At 43.4% G+C, this 16,474-nt stretch overlaps 1 protein-coding gene across 1 annotated transcript in view; it reads left to right on the top strand.

Annotated features, from left to right (window-relative positions):
• Positions 1-15,275, top strand: part of LOC125519326 (anthocyanin 3'-O-beta-glucosyltransferase-like) — a 49,792-nt gene extending 34,517 nt beyond the window's left edge. The window contains exon 4 of the mRNA XM_048684169.1: positions 14,582-15,275. Coding sequence (XP_048540126.1) covers positions 14,582-15,275 — 694 coding nt within the window. The remainder of the gene's footprint in view (positions 1-14,581) is intronic.
• The last annotated feature ends 1,199 nt before the right edge of the window (positions 15,276-16,474 follow it).

Genomic DNA, 16,474 nt, shown 5'->3' with positions numbered 1-16,474 from the left:
CTTTGAAAAATATTAAGGAAAAGGAACCCATAGTTAATGAGAAGATAAACTTAGATTCTACTAGAATTGATAAACTTGAGGGTATCATTACAAACTTGGGAACCGATTTTTCTTCCGTAAAGAATACTCCAAGTCCTCCTACTAAAATTGCCAAGCTTATGTATGTTCCTAAAAATAAGGGTGAATCATCTAGTAAAGAAACTGCTGATCTTAAATCTATAAGTATTCATCCCAATCTTTTTTGCTATCATTAAGGAACCAATTGCTACAAATGAATTTTTTGATCTTGTGCATAAAAGTTTGATAATCACTAGAAATAAAGAAATTCCTAAGGGAAATAGATGCCTCATCGAAGAATTGCCTACTAAAGATGGCAATACCTAGATCTATCCTCGCTTTTATGCCTAGCTAGGGGCGTTAAACGATAGCGCTTGTTGGGAGGCAACCCAATTTTATTTTAATTCCTTGCTTTTTGCTCCTGTTTAGTAATAACTAATTTATTTAGCCTATGTTTTGGTTTTGTTTTTTTGTTTAATTAGTGTTTGTGCCAAGTAGAACCGTTGGGAAGACTTGGGGAAAGTCTTGTTGAACTTGCTGTAAAAAACAGAAACTTTAGCACTCACGAGAACTGCTGTCATTTTTATTTGAAGAGTGCTATTTAGTTAATTATTTTGGCAGATGATTAATAGATAAATTCCTCACGTCCAGAAATTTATTTTAGAATTTTTGGGGCTCCATATCTTGCGCTAGCTACAGATTACTACAGACTGTTCTGTTTTTGACAGATTCTGTTTTTCGTGTGTTGTTTGCTTATTTTGATGAATCTATGGCTAGTAAAATAGTTTATAATCCATAGAGAAGTTGGAATACAGTAGGTTTAACACCAATATAAATAAAGAATGAGTTCATTACAGTACCTTGAAGTGTTTTTTTTGTTTTCTTTCGCTAACGGAGCTCACGAGTTTTCTACTTTAAGTTTTGTGTTGTGAAGTTTTCAAGTTTTGGGTGAATTCTTTTGATGGATTATGGAACAAGGAGTGGCAAGAGCCTAAGCTTGGGGATGCCCATGGAACCCCCAAGATAATCCAAGGACACCAAAAAGTCAAAGCTTGGGGATGCCCCGGAAGGCATCCCCTCTTTCGTCCACTTCCATCGGTAATTTACTTGGAGCTATATTTTTATTCACCAACATGATATGTGTTTTTCTTGGAGCGTCTTATACTATTTGTGTCTTTGTGTTTTAGTATGCCACAATCATCCTTGCTGTACACACCTTTTGAGAGAGCCATACATGAATTAAAATTTGATAGAATACTCTATGTGCTTCACTTATATCTTTTGAGCTATGTAGTTTTTCTCTATGTGCTTCACTTATATCTTTTGAGCGTTATAATTTTACTCTATGTGCTTCACTTATATGTTTTGAGTTATGTAGTTTTGCTCTATGTGCTTCACTTAGATCTTTTAGAGCACAGTGGTGGATTCGTTTTAAAGAAACTATTGATCTCTCATGCTTCACTTAAATTATTTTGAGAGTCTCTTAATAGCATGGTAATTTGCTTAATAATAATATGCTTGGTATTCAAGATTTGTGAAACTTTCTTTTGAGTGTGTTGAATACTAAGAAAAGATTGAACCATGATAATTGTTTTGAGATATGGAGGTGATAATATTAGAGTCATGCTAGTTGAGTAGTTGTGAATTTAAAGAATACTTGTGTTAAAGTTTGTGATTCCCGTAGCATGCACGTATGGTGAACCGTTATGTGATGAAGTCGGAGCATGATTTATTGGTTGATTGTTTTCCTTATGAGTGGCGGTCGGGGACGAGCGATGTTCTTTTCCTACCAATCTATCCCCCTAGGAGCATGCGCATAATACTTTTCTTTGATAACTTCTAGATTTTTGCAATAAGTATATGAGTTTTTATGACTAATGTTGAGTCCATGGATTATACGCACTCTCACCCTTCCACCTTTGCTAGCCTCTCTAATACCGCGCACCTTTCGCCGGTATCATACACCCACCATATACCTTCCTCAAAACAGCCACCATACCTACCTATTATGGCATTTCCATAGCCATTCTGAGATATATTGCCATGCAACTTTCCACCGTTCCATTTATCATGACACATTCATCATTGTCATACTGCATATCCCGGTACACCGCCGGAGGCATTCATATAGAGTCATATTTTGTTCTAAGTATCGAGTTGTAATTGTTGAGTTGTAAGAAAAATAAAAGTGTGATGATCATCATTTTTAGAGCATTGTCCCAAGTGAGGAAAGAATGATGGAGACTATGATTCCCCCATAAGTCGGGATGAGACTCTGGACGAAAAATAAATAAAAGAGGCCAAAGAAGCCCAAATAAAAAGAGAAATAAAAGAGGCCATAAAAAAGAGAAAAGGCCCAAATAAAAAATGAGAGAAAAAGAGAGAAGGGACAATGTTACTATCCTTTTACCACAGTTGTGCTTCAAAGTAGCACCATGATCTTCATAGTAGAGAGTCTCTCATGTTATCACTTTCATATACAAGTGGGAATATTTCATTATAGAACTTGGCTTGTATATTCCAATGATGGGGTTCCTCAAATTGCCCTTGGTCTTCATGAGCAAGCAAGTTGGATGCACACCCACTTAGTTTGTTTTTGAGCTTTCATATACTTATAGCTCTAGTGCATCTGTTGCATGGCAATCCCTACTCACTCACATTGATATCTATTGATGGGCATCTCCATAGCCCGTTGATACGCCTAGTTGATGTGAGACTATCTTCTCCTTTTTGTCTTCTCCACAACCGCCGTTCTATTCCACCTATAGTGCTATATCCATGGCTCACGCTCATGTATTGCGTGAAGATTGAAAAAGTTTTGAAAAAGTTAGAGTATGAAACAATTGCTTGGCTTGTCATCGGGGTTGTGCATGATTTAAATACTTTGTTGAAGGAAATATGCCCTAGAGGCAATAATAAAGTTATTATTTTATTTCCTTATATCATGATAAATGCTTATTATTCATGCTAGAATTGTATTAACCGGAAACATAATACTTGTGTGAATACATAGACAAACTAAACGTCACTAGTATGCCTCTACTTGACTAGCTCGTTAATTGAAGATGGTTATGTTTCCTAACCATAGACATGTGTTATCATTTGATTAACGGGATCACATCATTAGGAGAATGATGTGATTTACATGACCCATTCCATTAGCTTAGCACCCGATCGTTTAGTATGTTGTTATTGCTTTCTTCATGACTTATACATGTTCCTATGACTATGAGATTATGCAACTCCCGTTTGCCAAAGGAACACTTTGTCTGCTACCAAACGTCACCACGTAACTGAGTGATTATAAAGGAGCTCTACAGGTGTCTCCAAAGGTACATGTTGGGTTGGCGTATTTCGAGATTAGGATTTGTCACTCCGATTGTCGGAGAGGTATCTCTGGGCCCTCTCGGAAATGCACATCACATAAGCCTTGCAAGCATTGCAACTAATGAGTTAGTTGCGAGATGATGTATTACGAAATGAGTAAAGAGACTTGCCGGTAATGAGATTGAACTAGGTATAGAGATACCGACGATCGAATCTCAGGCAAGTAACATACCGATGACAAAGGGAACAACGTATGTTGTTATGTGGTCTGACCGATAAAGATCTTCGTAGAATATGTGGGAGCCAATATGAACATCCAGGTTCCGCTATTGGTTATTGACCGGAGACAAGTCTTGGTCATGTCTACATTGTTCTCGAACCCGTAGGGTCCGCACGCTTAATGTTACGATGACAGTTTCATTATGAGTTTATATATCTTGATATACTGAAGTTTGTTCGGAGTCTCGGATGTGATCACGGACATGACGAGGAGTCTCGAAATGATCGAGACATAAAGATTGATATATTGGAAGCCTATATTTGGACATTGGAAGTGTTCTGGATGAAATCGGCATTTTACCGGAGTACTAGGAGGTTACCGGAACCCCCCGGTAACCTAATGGGCCTTAATGGGCCTAGTGGAGGAAGAGGAGAGGAGGCCTAGGGGCTGCCATGCGCCCCTTCCCCCCCAAGTCTGAATTGGACAAGGAGGGGGGCGGCGCCCCCCCTTTCCTTTCTTCCCTCTCCTCCTTCCCCCAAAGTCCTAATCCAACTAGGGAAAGGGGGGAGTCCTACTCCCGGTAGGAGTAGGACTCCTCCTGCGCGCCTCCTCCTAGGGTCGGCCGCACCCCCCCTTTCTCCTTTATATACGGGGGCAGGGGGCACCTCTAGACACACAAGTTGATCTTCAAGATCGTTCTCTTAGCCGTGTGCGGTGCCCCCCTCCACCATAGTCCTTGATAATATTGTAGTGGTGCTTAGGCGAAGCCCTGCGACAATAGAACATCAAGATCGTCACCACGCCGTCGTGCTGATGGAACTCTTCCCCGAAACTTCGCTGGATCGGAGTCCGGGGATCGTCATCGAGCTGAACGTGTGGTAGAACTCGGAGGTGCCGTAGTTTCGGTGCTTGATCGGTCAGGCCGTGAAGACGTACGACTACATCAACCGCGTTGTCATAAGCTTCCGCTGTTGGTCTACGAGGGTACGTAGACAACACTCTCCCCTCTCGTTGCTATGCATCACCATGATCTTGCGTGTGCGTAGGAAATTTTTGAAATTACTACATTCCCCAACAGTGGCATTAGATCCTAGGTTTTATGCGTTGATGTTGTGCACGAGTAGAACACAAGTGAGTTGTGGGCGATATAAGTCATACTGCTTACCAGCATGTCACACTTTGGTTCGGTGGTATTGTTGGATGAAGCGGCCCGGACCGACATTACGCGTACGCTTACGCGAGACTGGTTCTACCGACGTGCTTTGCACACAGGTGGCTGGCGGGTGTCAGTTTCTCCAACTTTAGTTGAACCGAGTGTGGCTACGCCCGGTCCTTGCGAAGGTTAAAACATCACCAACTTGACAAACTATTGTTGTGGTTTTGATGCGTAGGTAAGAACGGTTCTTGCTTAGCCCGTAGCAGCCACGTAAAACTTGCAACAACAAAGTAGAGGACGTCTAACTTGTTTTTGCAGGGCATGTTGTGATGTGATATGGTCAAGACGTGATGAGATATAAGTTATTGTATGAGATGATCATGTTTTGTTGAAGTTACTAGCAACAGGCAAAAGCCTTATGGTTATCTCTCTATTGCATAAGATGCAAGCACCAAATAATTGCTTTACTTTATCACTATGCGATAGCAATAGTTGCAAGAGAAATTGTTGGCGAGACAACCATGTGACGACACATTGATATAGATCAAGATGATGGAGATCATGGTGTCATGCCGGTGATGATGGAAATCATGACGATACTTTGGATATGCAGATCAAAGGCACAAGATGATGATGGCCATATCATGTCACATATTTTGATTGCATGTGATGTTTATCTTTTATACATCTTATTTTGCTTAGTTCGACGGTAGCTTTATAAGATGATCTCTCACTAATTATCAAGGTACAAGTGTTCTCCCTGAGTATGCACCGTTGCGAAAGTTCTTCGTGCTGAGACACCATGTGATGATCGGGTGTGATAGGCTCTACGTTTAAATACAACGGGTGCAAAACAGTTGCACACCCGGAATACTCAGGTTAAACTTGACGAGCCTAGCATATAACAGATATGGCCTCGGAACACGGAGACCGAAAGGTCGAGCGTGAATCATATAGTAGATATGATCAACATAGTGATGTTCACCATTGAAACTACTCCATCTCACGTGATGATCGGACATGGTTTAGTTGATTTGGATCACATGATCACTTGGAGGATTAGAGGGATGTCTATCTAAGTGGGAGTTCTTAAGTAATATGATTAATTGAACTTTAATTTATCATGAACTTAGTCCTGGTAGTATTAGCATATCTATGTTGTAGATCAATAGCTCGCATTTAGCTCCCCTATTTTATTTTTGATATGTTCCTAGAGAAAACTAAGTTGAAAGATGTTAGTAGCAATGATGCGGATTGGATCTGTGATCTGAGGTTTATCCTCATTGCTGCACAGAAAAATTATGTCTTTGATGCACCGCTAGGTGACAAAGCTATTGCAGGAGCAGATGCAGGTGTTATGAACATTTGGCTAGCTCAATATGATGACTACTTGATAGTTTAGTGCACCATGCTTAAACGGCTTAGAATCGGGACTTCAAAGATGTTTTGAACGTCATGGACCATATGAGATGTTCCAGGAGTTGAAGTTAATATTTCAAGCAAATACCCGAGTTGAGAGATATGAAGTCTCCAACAAGTTCTATAGCTAAAAGATGGATGAGAATAGCTCAAGCAGTGAGCATGTACTCAGATTGTCTGGGTACTACAATCACTTGAATCAAGTGGGAGTTAATCTTCCAGATAAAATAGTGATTGACAAAATTCTCTAGTCACCATCACCAAGTTAGTAGAACTTCATGATGAACTATGATATGCAAAGGATAACGGAAACGATCCCCAAGCTCTTTGTAATGCTGAAATTGACGAAGGTAGAAATCAAGAAAAATATCAAGTGTTGATGGTAGACAAGACCACTAGTTTCAAGAAAAGGGCAAATGGAAGAAGGGGAACTTCAAGAAGAACGGCAAACAAGTTGCTGCTCAAGTGAAGAAGCCCAAGTATGGTCCTAAGCCTGAGACTAAGTGCTTCTACTACAAAGGGAATGGTCACTGGAAGCGGAACTGCCCCAAGTATTTGGCGGATAAGAAGGATGGCAAAGTGAACAAAAGGTATATTTGATATACAGATTATTGATGTGTATTTTACTAGTGTTCGTAGCAACCCCTCGGTATTTGATACTGGTTCAGTTGCTAAGAGTAGTAACTCGAAACGGGAGTTGCAGAATGAACATAGACTAGTTAAGGGTGAAGTGACGATGTGTGTTGGAAGTGGTTCCAAGATTGATATGATCATCATCTCACACTCCCTATACTTTTGGCATTAGTGTTGAACCTAAATAAGTGTTATTTGGTGTTTGCGTTATGCATGAATATGATCTGATCATGTTTATTGCAATACATTTATTCATTTAAGTAAGAGAATAAATTGTTGTTCTGTTTACATGAATAAAACCTTATATGGTTACACACCCAATGAAAATGGTTCGTTGGATCTCGACCGTAGTGATACACATATTCATAATATTGAAACCAACAGATGCAAAGTTAATAATGATGGTGCAACTTATTTGTGGCACTGCCGTTTAGGTCATATTGGTGTAAAGCGCATGAAGAAAATCCATGCTGATGGGCTTTTGGAATCACTTGATTATGAATCAGTTGATGCTTGTGAACCATGCCTCATGGGCAAGATGACTAAGACTCCGTTCTCCGGAACAATGGAGCGATCAACAAATTTGTTGGAAATCATACATACTGATGTATGTGGTCCGATGAATATTTTGGCTCATGGCAGGTATCATTATTTTCTGATCTTCACAGATGATTTGAGCAGATATGAGTATATCTACTTGATGAAACACAAGTCTGAAACATTTGAAAAGTTCAAAGAATTTCAGAGTGAAGTGAGAATCATCGTAACAAAAATAAAAGTTTCTACGATATGATCGCAGAAGTAAAATATTTGAGTTAGGAGTTTGGCCTTCGGTTAAAAACAATGTGAAATAGTTTCACTACCCACGCCACCTGGAACACCAAAGTGTAATGGTGTGTCCGAACGTCATAACTGTATTTTATTAGATATGGTGCGATCTATGATGTCTCTTACCGATCTACCACTATCGTTTTGGGGTTATACATTAGAGACAACTGCATTCACGTTAAATAGGGCACCATCTAAATCCGTTGAGACGACACCGTATGAACTATGGTTTGGCAAGAAACCTAAGCTGTCGTTTCTTAAAGTTTGAGGTTGCAATGCTTATGTGAAAAAGTTTCAACCTGATAAGCTCAAACCCAAATCGGAGAAGTGCGTCTTCATAGGATACCCAAAAGAAAATGTAGGGTACACCTTCTATCACAGATCCGAAGGCAAGATATTCGTTGCTTTGAATGGATCCTTTCTAGAGAAGGAGTTCTCTTGAAAGAAGTGAGTGGGAGGAAAGTAGAACTTGATGAGGTAACTGTACCTGCTCCCTTATTGGAAAGTAGTTCATCACACAAATCTGTTCCTGTGACTACTACACCAATCAGTGAGGATGCTAATGATGATGATCATGTAACTTCAGATCAAGTTACTACCGAACCTCGTAGGTAAACCAGAGTGAGATCCACACCAGAGTGGTATGGTAATCCTGTTCTAGAGGTCATGTTGACCATGACGAGCCTACGAACTATGAGGAAGCGATGATGAGCCCAGATTCCGCGAAATGGCTTGAGGCCATGAAATCTGAGATGAGATCCATGTATGAGAACAAAGTATGGACTTTGATTGACTTGCCCATTGATCGGCGAGCCATTGAGATTAAATGGATCTTCAAGAGGAAGACAGACGCTGATAGTAGTGTTACTATCTACAAAGCTAGAATTGTCGCAAAAAGGTTTTCGACAAGTTCAAGGTGTTGACTACGATGAGAGTTTCTCACTCGTATCTATGCTTAAGTCTGTCCGAATCATGTTAGCAATTGCCACATTTTATGAAATCTGGCAAATGGATAAACAAAACTACATTCCTTAATGGATTTATTAAAGAAGAGTTGTATATGATGCAACAAGAAAGTTTTGTCAATCCTAAAGGTGCTAACAAAATATGCAAGCTCCAGCGATCCATCTATGGACTGGTGCAAGCATCTCGGAGTTGGAATATACGCTTTGATAAGTTGATCAAAGCATATAGTTTTATACAGACTTGCGGTGAAGCCTGTATTTACAAGAAAGTGAGTGGGAGCACTACAGCATTTCTAATAAGTATATGTGAAAGATATATTGTTGATCGGAGATAATGTAGAATTATTCTGCCAAGCATAAAGGAATATTTGAAAGGAGTTTTTCAAAGAAAGACCTCGGTGAAGCTGCTTACATATTGAGCATCAAGATCTATAGAGATATGTCAAGATGCTTGATAAGTTTTTCAATAAGTACATACGTTGACAAGATTTTGAAGTCGTTCAAAATGGAACAGTCAAATAAGAAGTTCTTGTCTGTGTTACAAGGTGTGAAGTTGAGTAAGACTCAAAACCCGACCACAGCAGAAGATAGAGAGAGAATGAAAGTCATTCCCTATGCCTTAGCCATAGGTTCTATAAAGTATGCCATGCTGTGTACCAGACCTATTGTATACCCTGCCGTGAGTTTGGCAAGGGATTACAATAGTGATCTAGGAGTAGATCACTGGACATTGGTCAAAATTATCCTTAGTGGAATAAGGATATGTTTCTCGATTATGGAGGTGACAAAAGGTTCGTCGTAAAGGGTTACGTCGATGCAAATTTTGACACTGATCCAGATGACTCTAAGTCTCAATCTGGATACATATTGAAAGTGGGAGAAATTAGCTAGAGTAGCTCCATGTAGAGCATTGTTGACATAGAAATTTGCAAAATACTTACGGATCTGAATGTGGCAGACCCGTTGACTAAACTTCTCTCACAAGCAAAACATGATCACACCTCAGTACTCTTTGGGTGTTAATCACATAGCGATGTGAACTAGATTATTGACTCTAGTAAACCCTTTGGGTGTTGGTCACATGTAGATGTGAACTATGGGTGTTAATCACATGGTGATGTGAACTATTGATATTAAATCACATGGCGATGTGAACTAGATTATGGAATCTAGTGCAAGTGGGAGACTGAAGGAAATATGCCCTAGAGGCAATAATAAAGTTATTATTTTATTTCCTTATATCATGATAAATGTTTATTATTCATGATAGAATTGTATTAACTGGAAACATAATACTTGTGTGAATACATAGACAAACTAAACGTCACTAGTATGCCTCTACTTGACTAGCTCATTAATCGAAGATGGTTATGTTTCCTAACCATAGACATGTGTTATCATTTGATTAACGGGATCACATCATTAGGAGAATGATGTGATTGACATGACCCATTCCATTAGCTTAGCACCCGATCGTTTAGTATGTTGCTATTGCTTTCTTCATGACTTATACATGTTCCTATGACTATGAGATTATGCAACTCCCATTTGCCGGAGGAACACTTTGTGTGCTACCAAACGTCACAACATAACTGAGTGATTATAAAGGAGCTCTACAGGTGTCTCCAAAGGTACATGATGGGTTGGCGTATTTTGAGATTAGGATTTGTCACTCCGATTGTCGGAGAGGTATCTCTGGGCCCTCTCGGTAATGCACATCACATAAGCCTTGCAAGCATTGCAACTAATGAGTTAGTTGCGAGATGATGTATTACGAAACGAGTAAAGAGACTTGCTGGTAACGAGATTGAACTAGGTATAGAGATACCGACGATCGAATCTCGGGAAAGTAACATACCGGTGACAAAGGGAACAACGTATGTTGTTATGCGGTCTGACCGATAAAGATCTTCGTAGAATATGTGGGAGCCAATATGAGCATCCAGGCTCCGCTATTGGTTATTGACCGGAGACATGTCTTGGTCATGTCTACATTGTTATCGAACCCGTAGGGTCCGCACGCTTAACGTTACGATGACAGTTTCATTATGAGTTTATATATTTTGATGTACCGAAGTTTGTTCGGAGTCTCGGATGTGATCACGGACATGACGAGGAGTCTCGAAATGGTCGAGACATAAAGATTGATATATTGGAAGCCTATGTTTGGACATCGGAAGTGTTCCGGGTGAAATCGGCATTTTACCGGAGTACCGGGAGGTTACCGGAACCCCCCGGTAACCTAATGGGCTTTAATGGGCCTAGTGGAGGAAGAGGAGAGGAGGCCTAGGGGCTGCCGTGCGCCCCTTCCCCCAAGTCCTAATTGGACAAGGAGGGAGGGGGGGCGGCGCCCCCCCTTTCCTTTCTTCCCTCTCCTCCTTCCCCCCAAGTCCTAATCCAACTAGGGAAAGGGGGGGAGTCCTACTCCCGGTAGGAGTAGGACTCCTCCTGCGCGCCTCCTCCTAGGGCCGGCCGCACCCCCCTTGCTTCTTTATATACGGGGGCAGGGGGGCACCTCTAGACACACAAGTTGATCTTCAAGATCGTTCTCTTAGCCGTGTGCGGTGCCGCCCTCCACCATAGTCCTCGATAATATTGTAGTGGTGCTTAGGCGAAGCCCTGCGACAGTATAACATCAAGATCGTCACCACGTCGTCATGCCAACGGAACTCTTCCCCGACGCATTGCTGGATCGGAGTCCAGGGATCGTCATCGAGCTGAGCGTGTGCTAGAACTCGGAGGTGCCGTAGTTTCGGTGCTTGATCGGTCAGGCCGTGAAGACGTACGACTACATCAACCGTGTTGTCATAATGCTTCCGCTATCGGTCTACGAGGGTACGTAGACAACACTCTCCCCTCTCGTTGCTATGCATCACCATGATCTTGCGTGTGCGTAGGAAATTTTTGAAATTACTACATTCCCCAACATTTGTGTGGTGAAGATTGAGCATAGCCAGACTATATGATTTTGTAGGGATAACTTTCTTTGGCCATGATATTTTGAGAAGACATAATTGCTTTGTTAATATGCTTGAAGTATTACTATTTTTATGTCAATATAAACTTTTGTCTTGAATCTTTCGAATCTGAATATTCATATCACAATTAAGAAGATTTGCATTGAAATTATGCCAAGTAGCACTCCGCATCAAAAATTCTCTTTTTATCATTTACCTACTCGAGGACGAGCAAGAATTAAGCTTGGGGATGCCTGATATGTCTCCAATGTATCTATAATTTTTGATTGCTCCATGCTATATTATCTACTGTTTTGGACTATATTGGGCTTTATTTTCCACTTTTATGTTATTTTTGGGACTAACCTATTAACCGGAGGCCTAGCCCAGAATTGCTGTTTTTTTTCCTATTTCAGTATTTCGAAGAAACAGAATATCAAACGGAGTCCAAATGGAATAAAACCTTCGGGAATGTGATTTTCTCACCGAACGTGATCCAGGAGACTTGGACCCTACTCCAAGGAGTCAAAGAGGTGATCACGAGGGTGGGGGGCGCCCCCCCTAGGGCGCGCCCCCTGCCTTGTGGGCCCCTCGGTGCTCCACCGACGTACTCCTTCCTCCTATATATACCTACGTACCACCAAACGACCAGAAGAGGAGCCAAAAACCTAATTCCACCGCCGCAACTTTCTGTATTCACGAGATCCCATCTTGGGGCCTGTTCCGGAGCTCCGCCGGAGAGGGCCGTCATCACGGAGGGCTTCTACATCATCATAGCCTCTCCGATGAAGTGTGAGTAGTTTACCTCAGACCTTCGGGTCCATAGTTAGTAGCTAGATGGCTTCTTCTCTCTTTTTGGATCTCAATACAAAGTTCTCCCCCTCTCTTGTGGAGATCTATTTGATGTAATCTTCTTCTTTTTGCGGTGTGTTTGTTGAGACCGATGAATTGTGGGTTTATGATCAAGTCTATCTATGAATAATATTTGAATCTTCTCTGAATTCTTTTATGTATGATTGGTTATCTTTGCAAGTCTCTTCGAATTATCCGTTTGGTTTGGCCAACTATATTGGTAGTTCTTGCCATGGGAGAAGTGCTTAGCTTTGGGTTCGATCTTGCGGTGTCCTTTCCCAGTGATAGAAGGGGCAACAAGGCACATATTGTATAATTGCCATCGAGGATAACAAGATGGGGTTTATTTCATATTGCATGAATTTATATCTCTACATCATGTCATCTTGCTTAAAGCATTACTCTGTTTTTAACTTAATACTCTAGATGCATGCTGAATAGCGGTCGATGAGTGGATTAATAGTAGTAGATGCAGAATCGTTTCGGTCTACTTGTCACGGACGTGATGCCTATATACATGATCATGCCTAGATATTCTCATAACTATGCTCAATTCTGTCAATTGCTCAACAGTAATTTGTTCACCCACCGTAGAATACTTATGCGCTTGAGAGAAGCCACTAGTGAAACCTATGGCCCCTGGGGTCTATTCTTATCATATCAATCTCCATCACTTTAATCTTGCTTTGCTTTTTACTTTGTCTTTACTTTTTACTTTGCATCTCTATACCAAAAATACCAAAAATATTATATCTATCAGATCTCACTCTCGTAAGTGACCGTGAAGGGATTGACAACCCCTAATCGCGTTGGTTGTGAGTAGCTATCGTTTTGTGCAGGTACGAGGGACTTGAGCGTGGCCTCCTACTGGATTGATACCTTGGTTCTCAAAAACTGAGGGAAATACTTACGCTACTCTGCTGCATCATCCCTTCCTCTTCGGGGAAATCCAATGCAAGCTCAAGAGATAACAGGGCGCTGGCCACGCGATGCCCAAAAGGCCGCTGGCTGGTCGGCGATGGTGGCAACGGAGCGGCGTGCTTCGATGCGTTGCTCGGTGAAGAGCAGACGGGAGAAGAGCTCGTGCAGAGGAAGCGGTGGCTTGGCATTGTGGACGGCCTCGGCAAGGTTGTCGTAGTCGGCATTGAGACCCTTAATAACGTAGCCGGCGAACTCCTCATCACTCAGCGGTCGACCAATGGAGGTCAATGTATCTGCCAAGACCTTGATTTTGTTGAAGTACGTTGTGGCAGATGAGTCCAGTTTCTTGCTGCGAAGAGCCATCGAGTGGGCGGTGGAGGTCTATGCAAACGCATGCTCCAGAGTCGTCCACGCATCCAAGGAGGAGGCAGCGAAGAGGCAAAGGCTAGCAAACCCATTTCCGAGGGAACCCTGGATGGCGGAGAGGATTGCTTGGTCTTGCTGCACCCAGACACGGTGCGCCGGGTTAATGGCTAGGCCGTGGATGGTGTGGATAACCTGCGGCGGACACGGGAGGGAGCCATCGACATAGCCAAGGAGGGAGCGGCTGCGGAGCAGCGGTAGAACCTTGGCGCGCCAAAACAAATAGTTGTTCGGCATGAGACGAGTCGTGATTAGGTTGTCGAAGTGGAACAGTCCGGAGATCATGGCGGCGTCGCTGGTAGCAACAGCAGAGACCGCAGGGGCTTCGGGTGCCACACCCGCGGGCTGATCAGTGGAGGCCCCCGAGGCCGCCGGCATGATGGCGAGTGTCGGGGACGAGCCAACAGTGGCTGCAGGTGGTGCCATCATCGTGGCAGCGGAGGCCGCCACCGTCGACGGCGGGAGACGGCGGGATCGGAGCCGAGAATAAAGAACCAACGGCGGTGGTGCCGAAGACTTGGGGCCGCGGTGATGCACCAGCGTGGGTGGGAAGATTGAGAAGAGCGGCCAGCGTCACGGGGATGGCCCCGGAGCTGGCGGAACCAGAGGCAGAAGCGGTCATGGCAGCGGCGGCGGTGGCGGCTGAGGTGGAGGTTGAGTATGTCCTAGGTTTAGTCTGATACCATGTTAAACATAGGATTTATGGGAACTGTCTCAACCCTCTAGGGGTGGCCTATCACATATATTTATAAGGTTACACAATATACAATTTACACAGTTGGACTACGTTACAAAGTCTAACAGTCGCGCTCGCCATCGGCAGCAAGGACGTGGCGTCAAGAGGTGCAGACGTGCTCTCCCCGGTGGCGGCCGGCTGCCTCCTCTGGCTCGACGCCAAGCCGGCCGGCTCGGTGGCGTACGTCGCATTTGGCACCCAGACTAGCTTCTCGCCGGAGCAGCTACGGGAGCTCGCCCGCGGCCTCGACCTCTCAGGCAAGAACTTTGTGTGGGCCGTCTCCGGCGCCGACGCGGCATCATCATACCTATGGATGCCGGAAGGCTTCCCGACAACTTTGCGTGGGCACATCATCTGTGGCTGGGTGCCGCAGGTGCTCATCCTAAACCACCCAGCCATGGGCTGCTTTGTGACGCACTGCGGGTGGAACTCGATACTGGAGGCCGTGAGCACCGGCGTGCCGATGGTGACTTGGCCACGATACGCTGACCAGTTCTACAACGAGAAGCTCATCGTGGAGGTGCTTGAGCTGGGCGTCAGCGTGGGTGCCAAGGACTATGCATCATCTGCGGAGCCGGAGGCCCACCGGGTGATCGGAGGCGGCGTAATTGCCGAGTCTGTCAGGAGATTGATGGAGGTTCGGGGTGAGGCAATATGGAAGAAGGCTCAAGATCTCGGTGCCAAGGCAAGAAATGCGGCGGAGAAGGGTGGATCGTCATACGGTGACATTGGACGACTGGTGAACGAGCTCATGGTTCGCCGGAGTGCACAACGTGATTGACCCGAAGGCGCCGGCGTGTCTTGTTCATTTTTTTCCCAATAAAAGTGAGATTCAGTCTATCAGCGTCCCGCCGGTCCTGAAAGCAATGTAGGCCATTGTGCTGCGGCGTAAAATGCACGGGTGAAAAGTGAAAACATCTAAGGAATTATCATCGCATGAACGTTTCTCATGCTCTTTTTTCTCAAAATATATCAGATCTACAGTAAAACTTCACCGGAAATACAAAGAATCTCAAACATAATAAAAATTTAGATCGAGATACCGACGCAACTGAACAACCACCACTATCGCCGCTGCCCTACCGAAGCCGGCTCTACTTTGTCGATGACAGGAAGTCTTCGTTTATGTACCCCTAAAGACCAGCAACCTAGACACACAATCATCGCCCTTGAACCCTCGCATAGATCTGAAGCACCTGGCACCAAATTTTATGACATAATGAGAAACCCTAACCTTACACTACTAGGAAAAGGCATGCTAGTGGTGCACCGAATTTGCCTTCTAATGGCGCACTACCGGTGCGACACTGGCATCATGCCATTAGAATTAAATTCTAATGGCGCACCACCGATGCGCCATTAGTATCTGATGTTCTAATGGCGCACCACGTAGTGCGCCATTAGTATAGCCTGCAGTGCGCCATTAGAATGCCTCCCAGGGAGCCATATGTACCCATGTGCTTTGGCATTCTAATGGCGCACCAGCAGTTAATGCGCCATTAGTGTGATGATCACAGTGCGCCATTAGTGTCTTGTGTGGTGCGCCATTAGTATGAATATTAGGTTTTTTTTTCTTTTCTAATTTTTGCACAGGTTACAAAATATATTATTGGACAGAATATAGACAGCAGCACACAGCAACATCAGATTCATCAAATACAATAGAAGATTAGTCTCCGAATACAATTCATCATATTAGTCTCCAAATTCAAAAGACCGAACAAAGATAAAACATTACAAGTCTCAAGACCGCGAGTATCGAGTTTGCCTTCACATTACAAGTCGATATCGATCATCTAAACTACCATCACATAGAAGAGAGCTGTGGTCATCACGATGAGCATCATCGCGATCAAACTGGTCTTCATCCGGTTCCTCCAACGCTCCCTCCTCTCTCCCTCTAGATAGCGGGCGTAAATACATTCGGCCTCTGCCCTAGTGGTGTACCCTTTGTAACTGTTACCACTGAAATGGTGAACC

Source organism: Triticum urartu, chromosome 7 (assembly GCF_003073215.2).
Source record: "Triticum urartu cultivar G1812 chromosome 7, Tu2.1, whole genome shotgun sequence".
Taxonomy (NCBI): domain Eukaryota; kingdom Viridiplantae; phylum Streptophyta; class Magnoliopsida; order Poales; family Poaceae; genus Triticum; species Triticum urartu.
The sequence above is the reverse complement of the archived record's forward strand: the minus strand, read 5'-3'. Positions and strand labels throughout refer to the sequence as shown.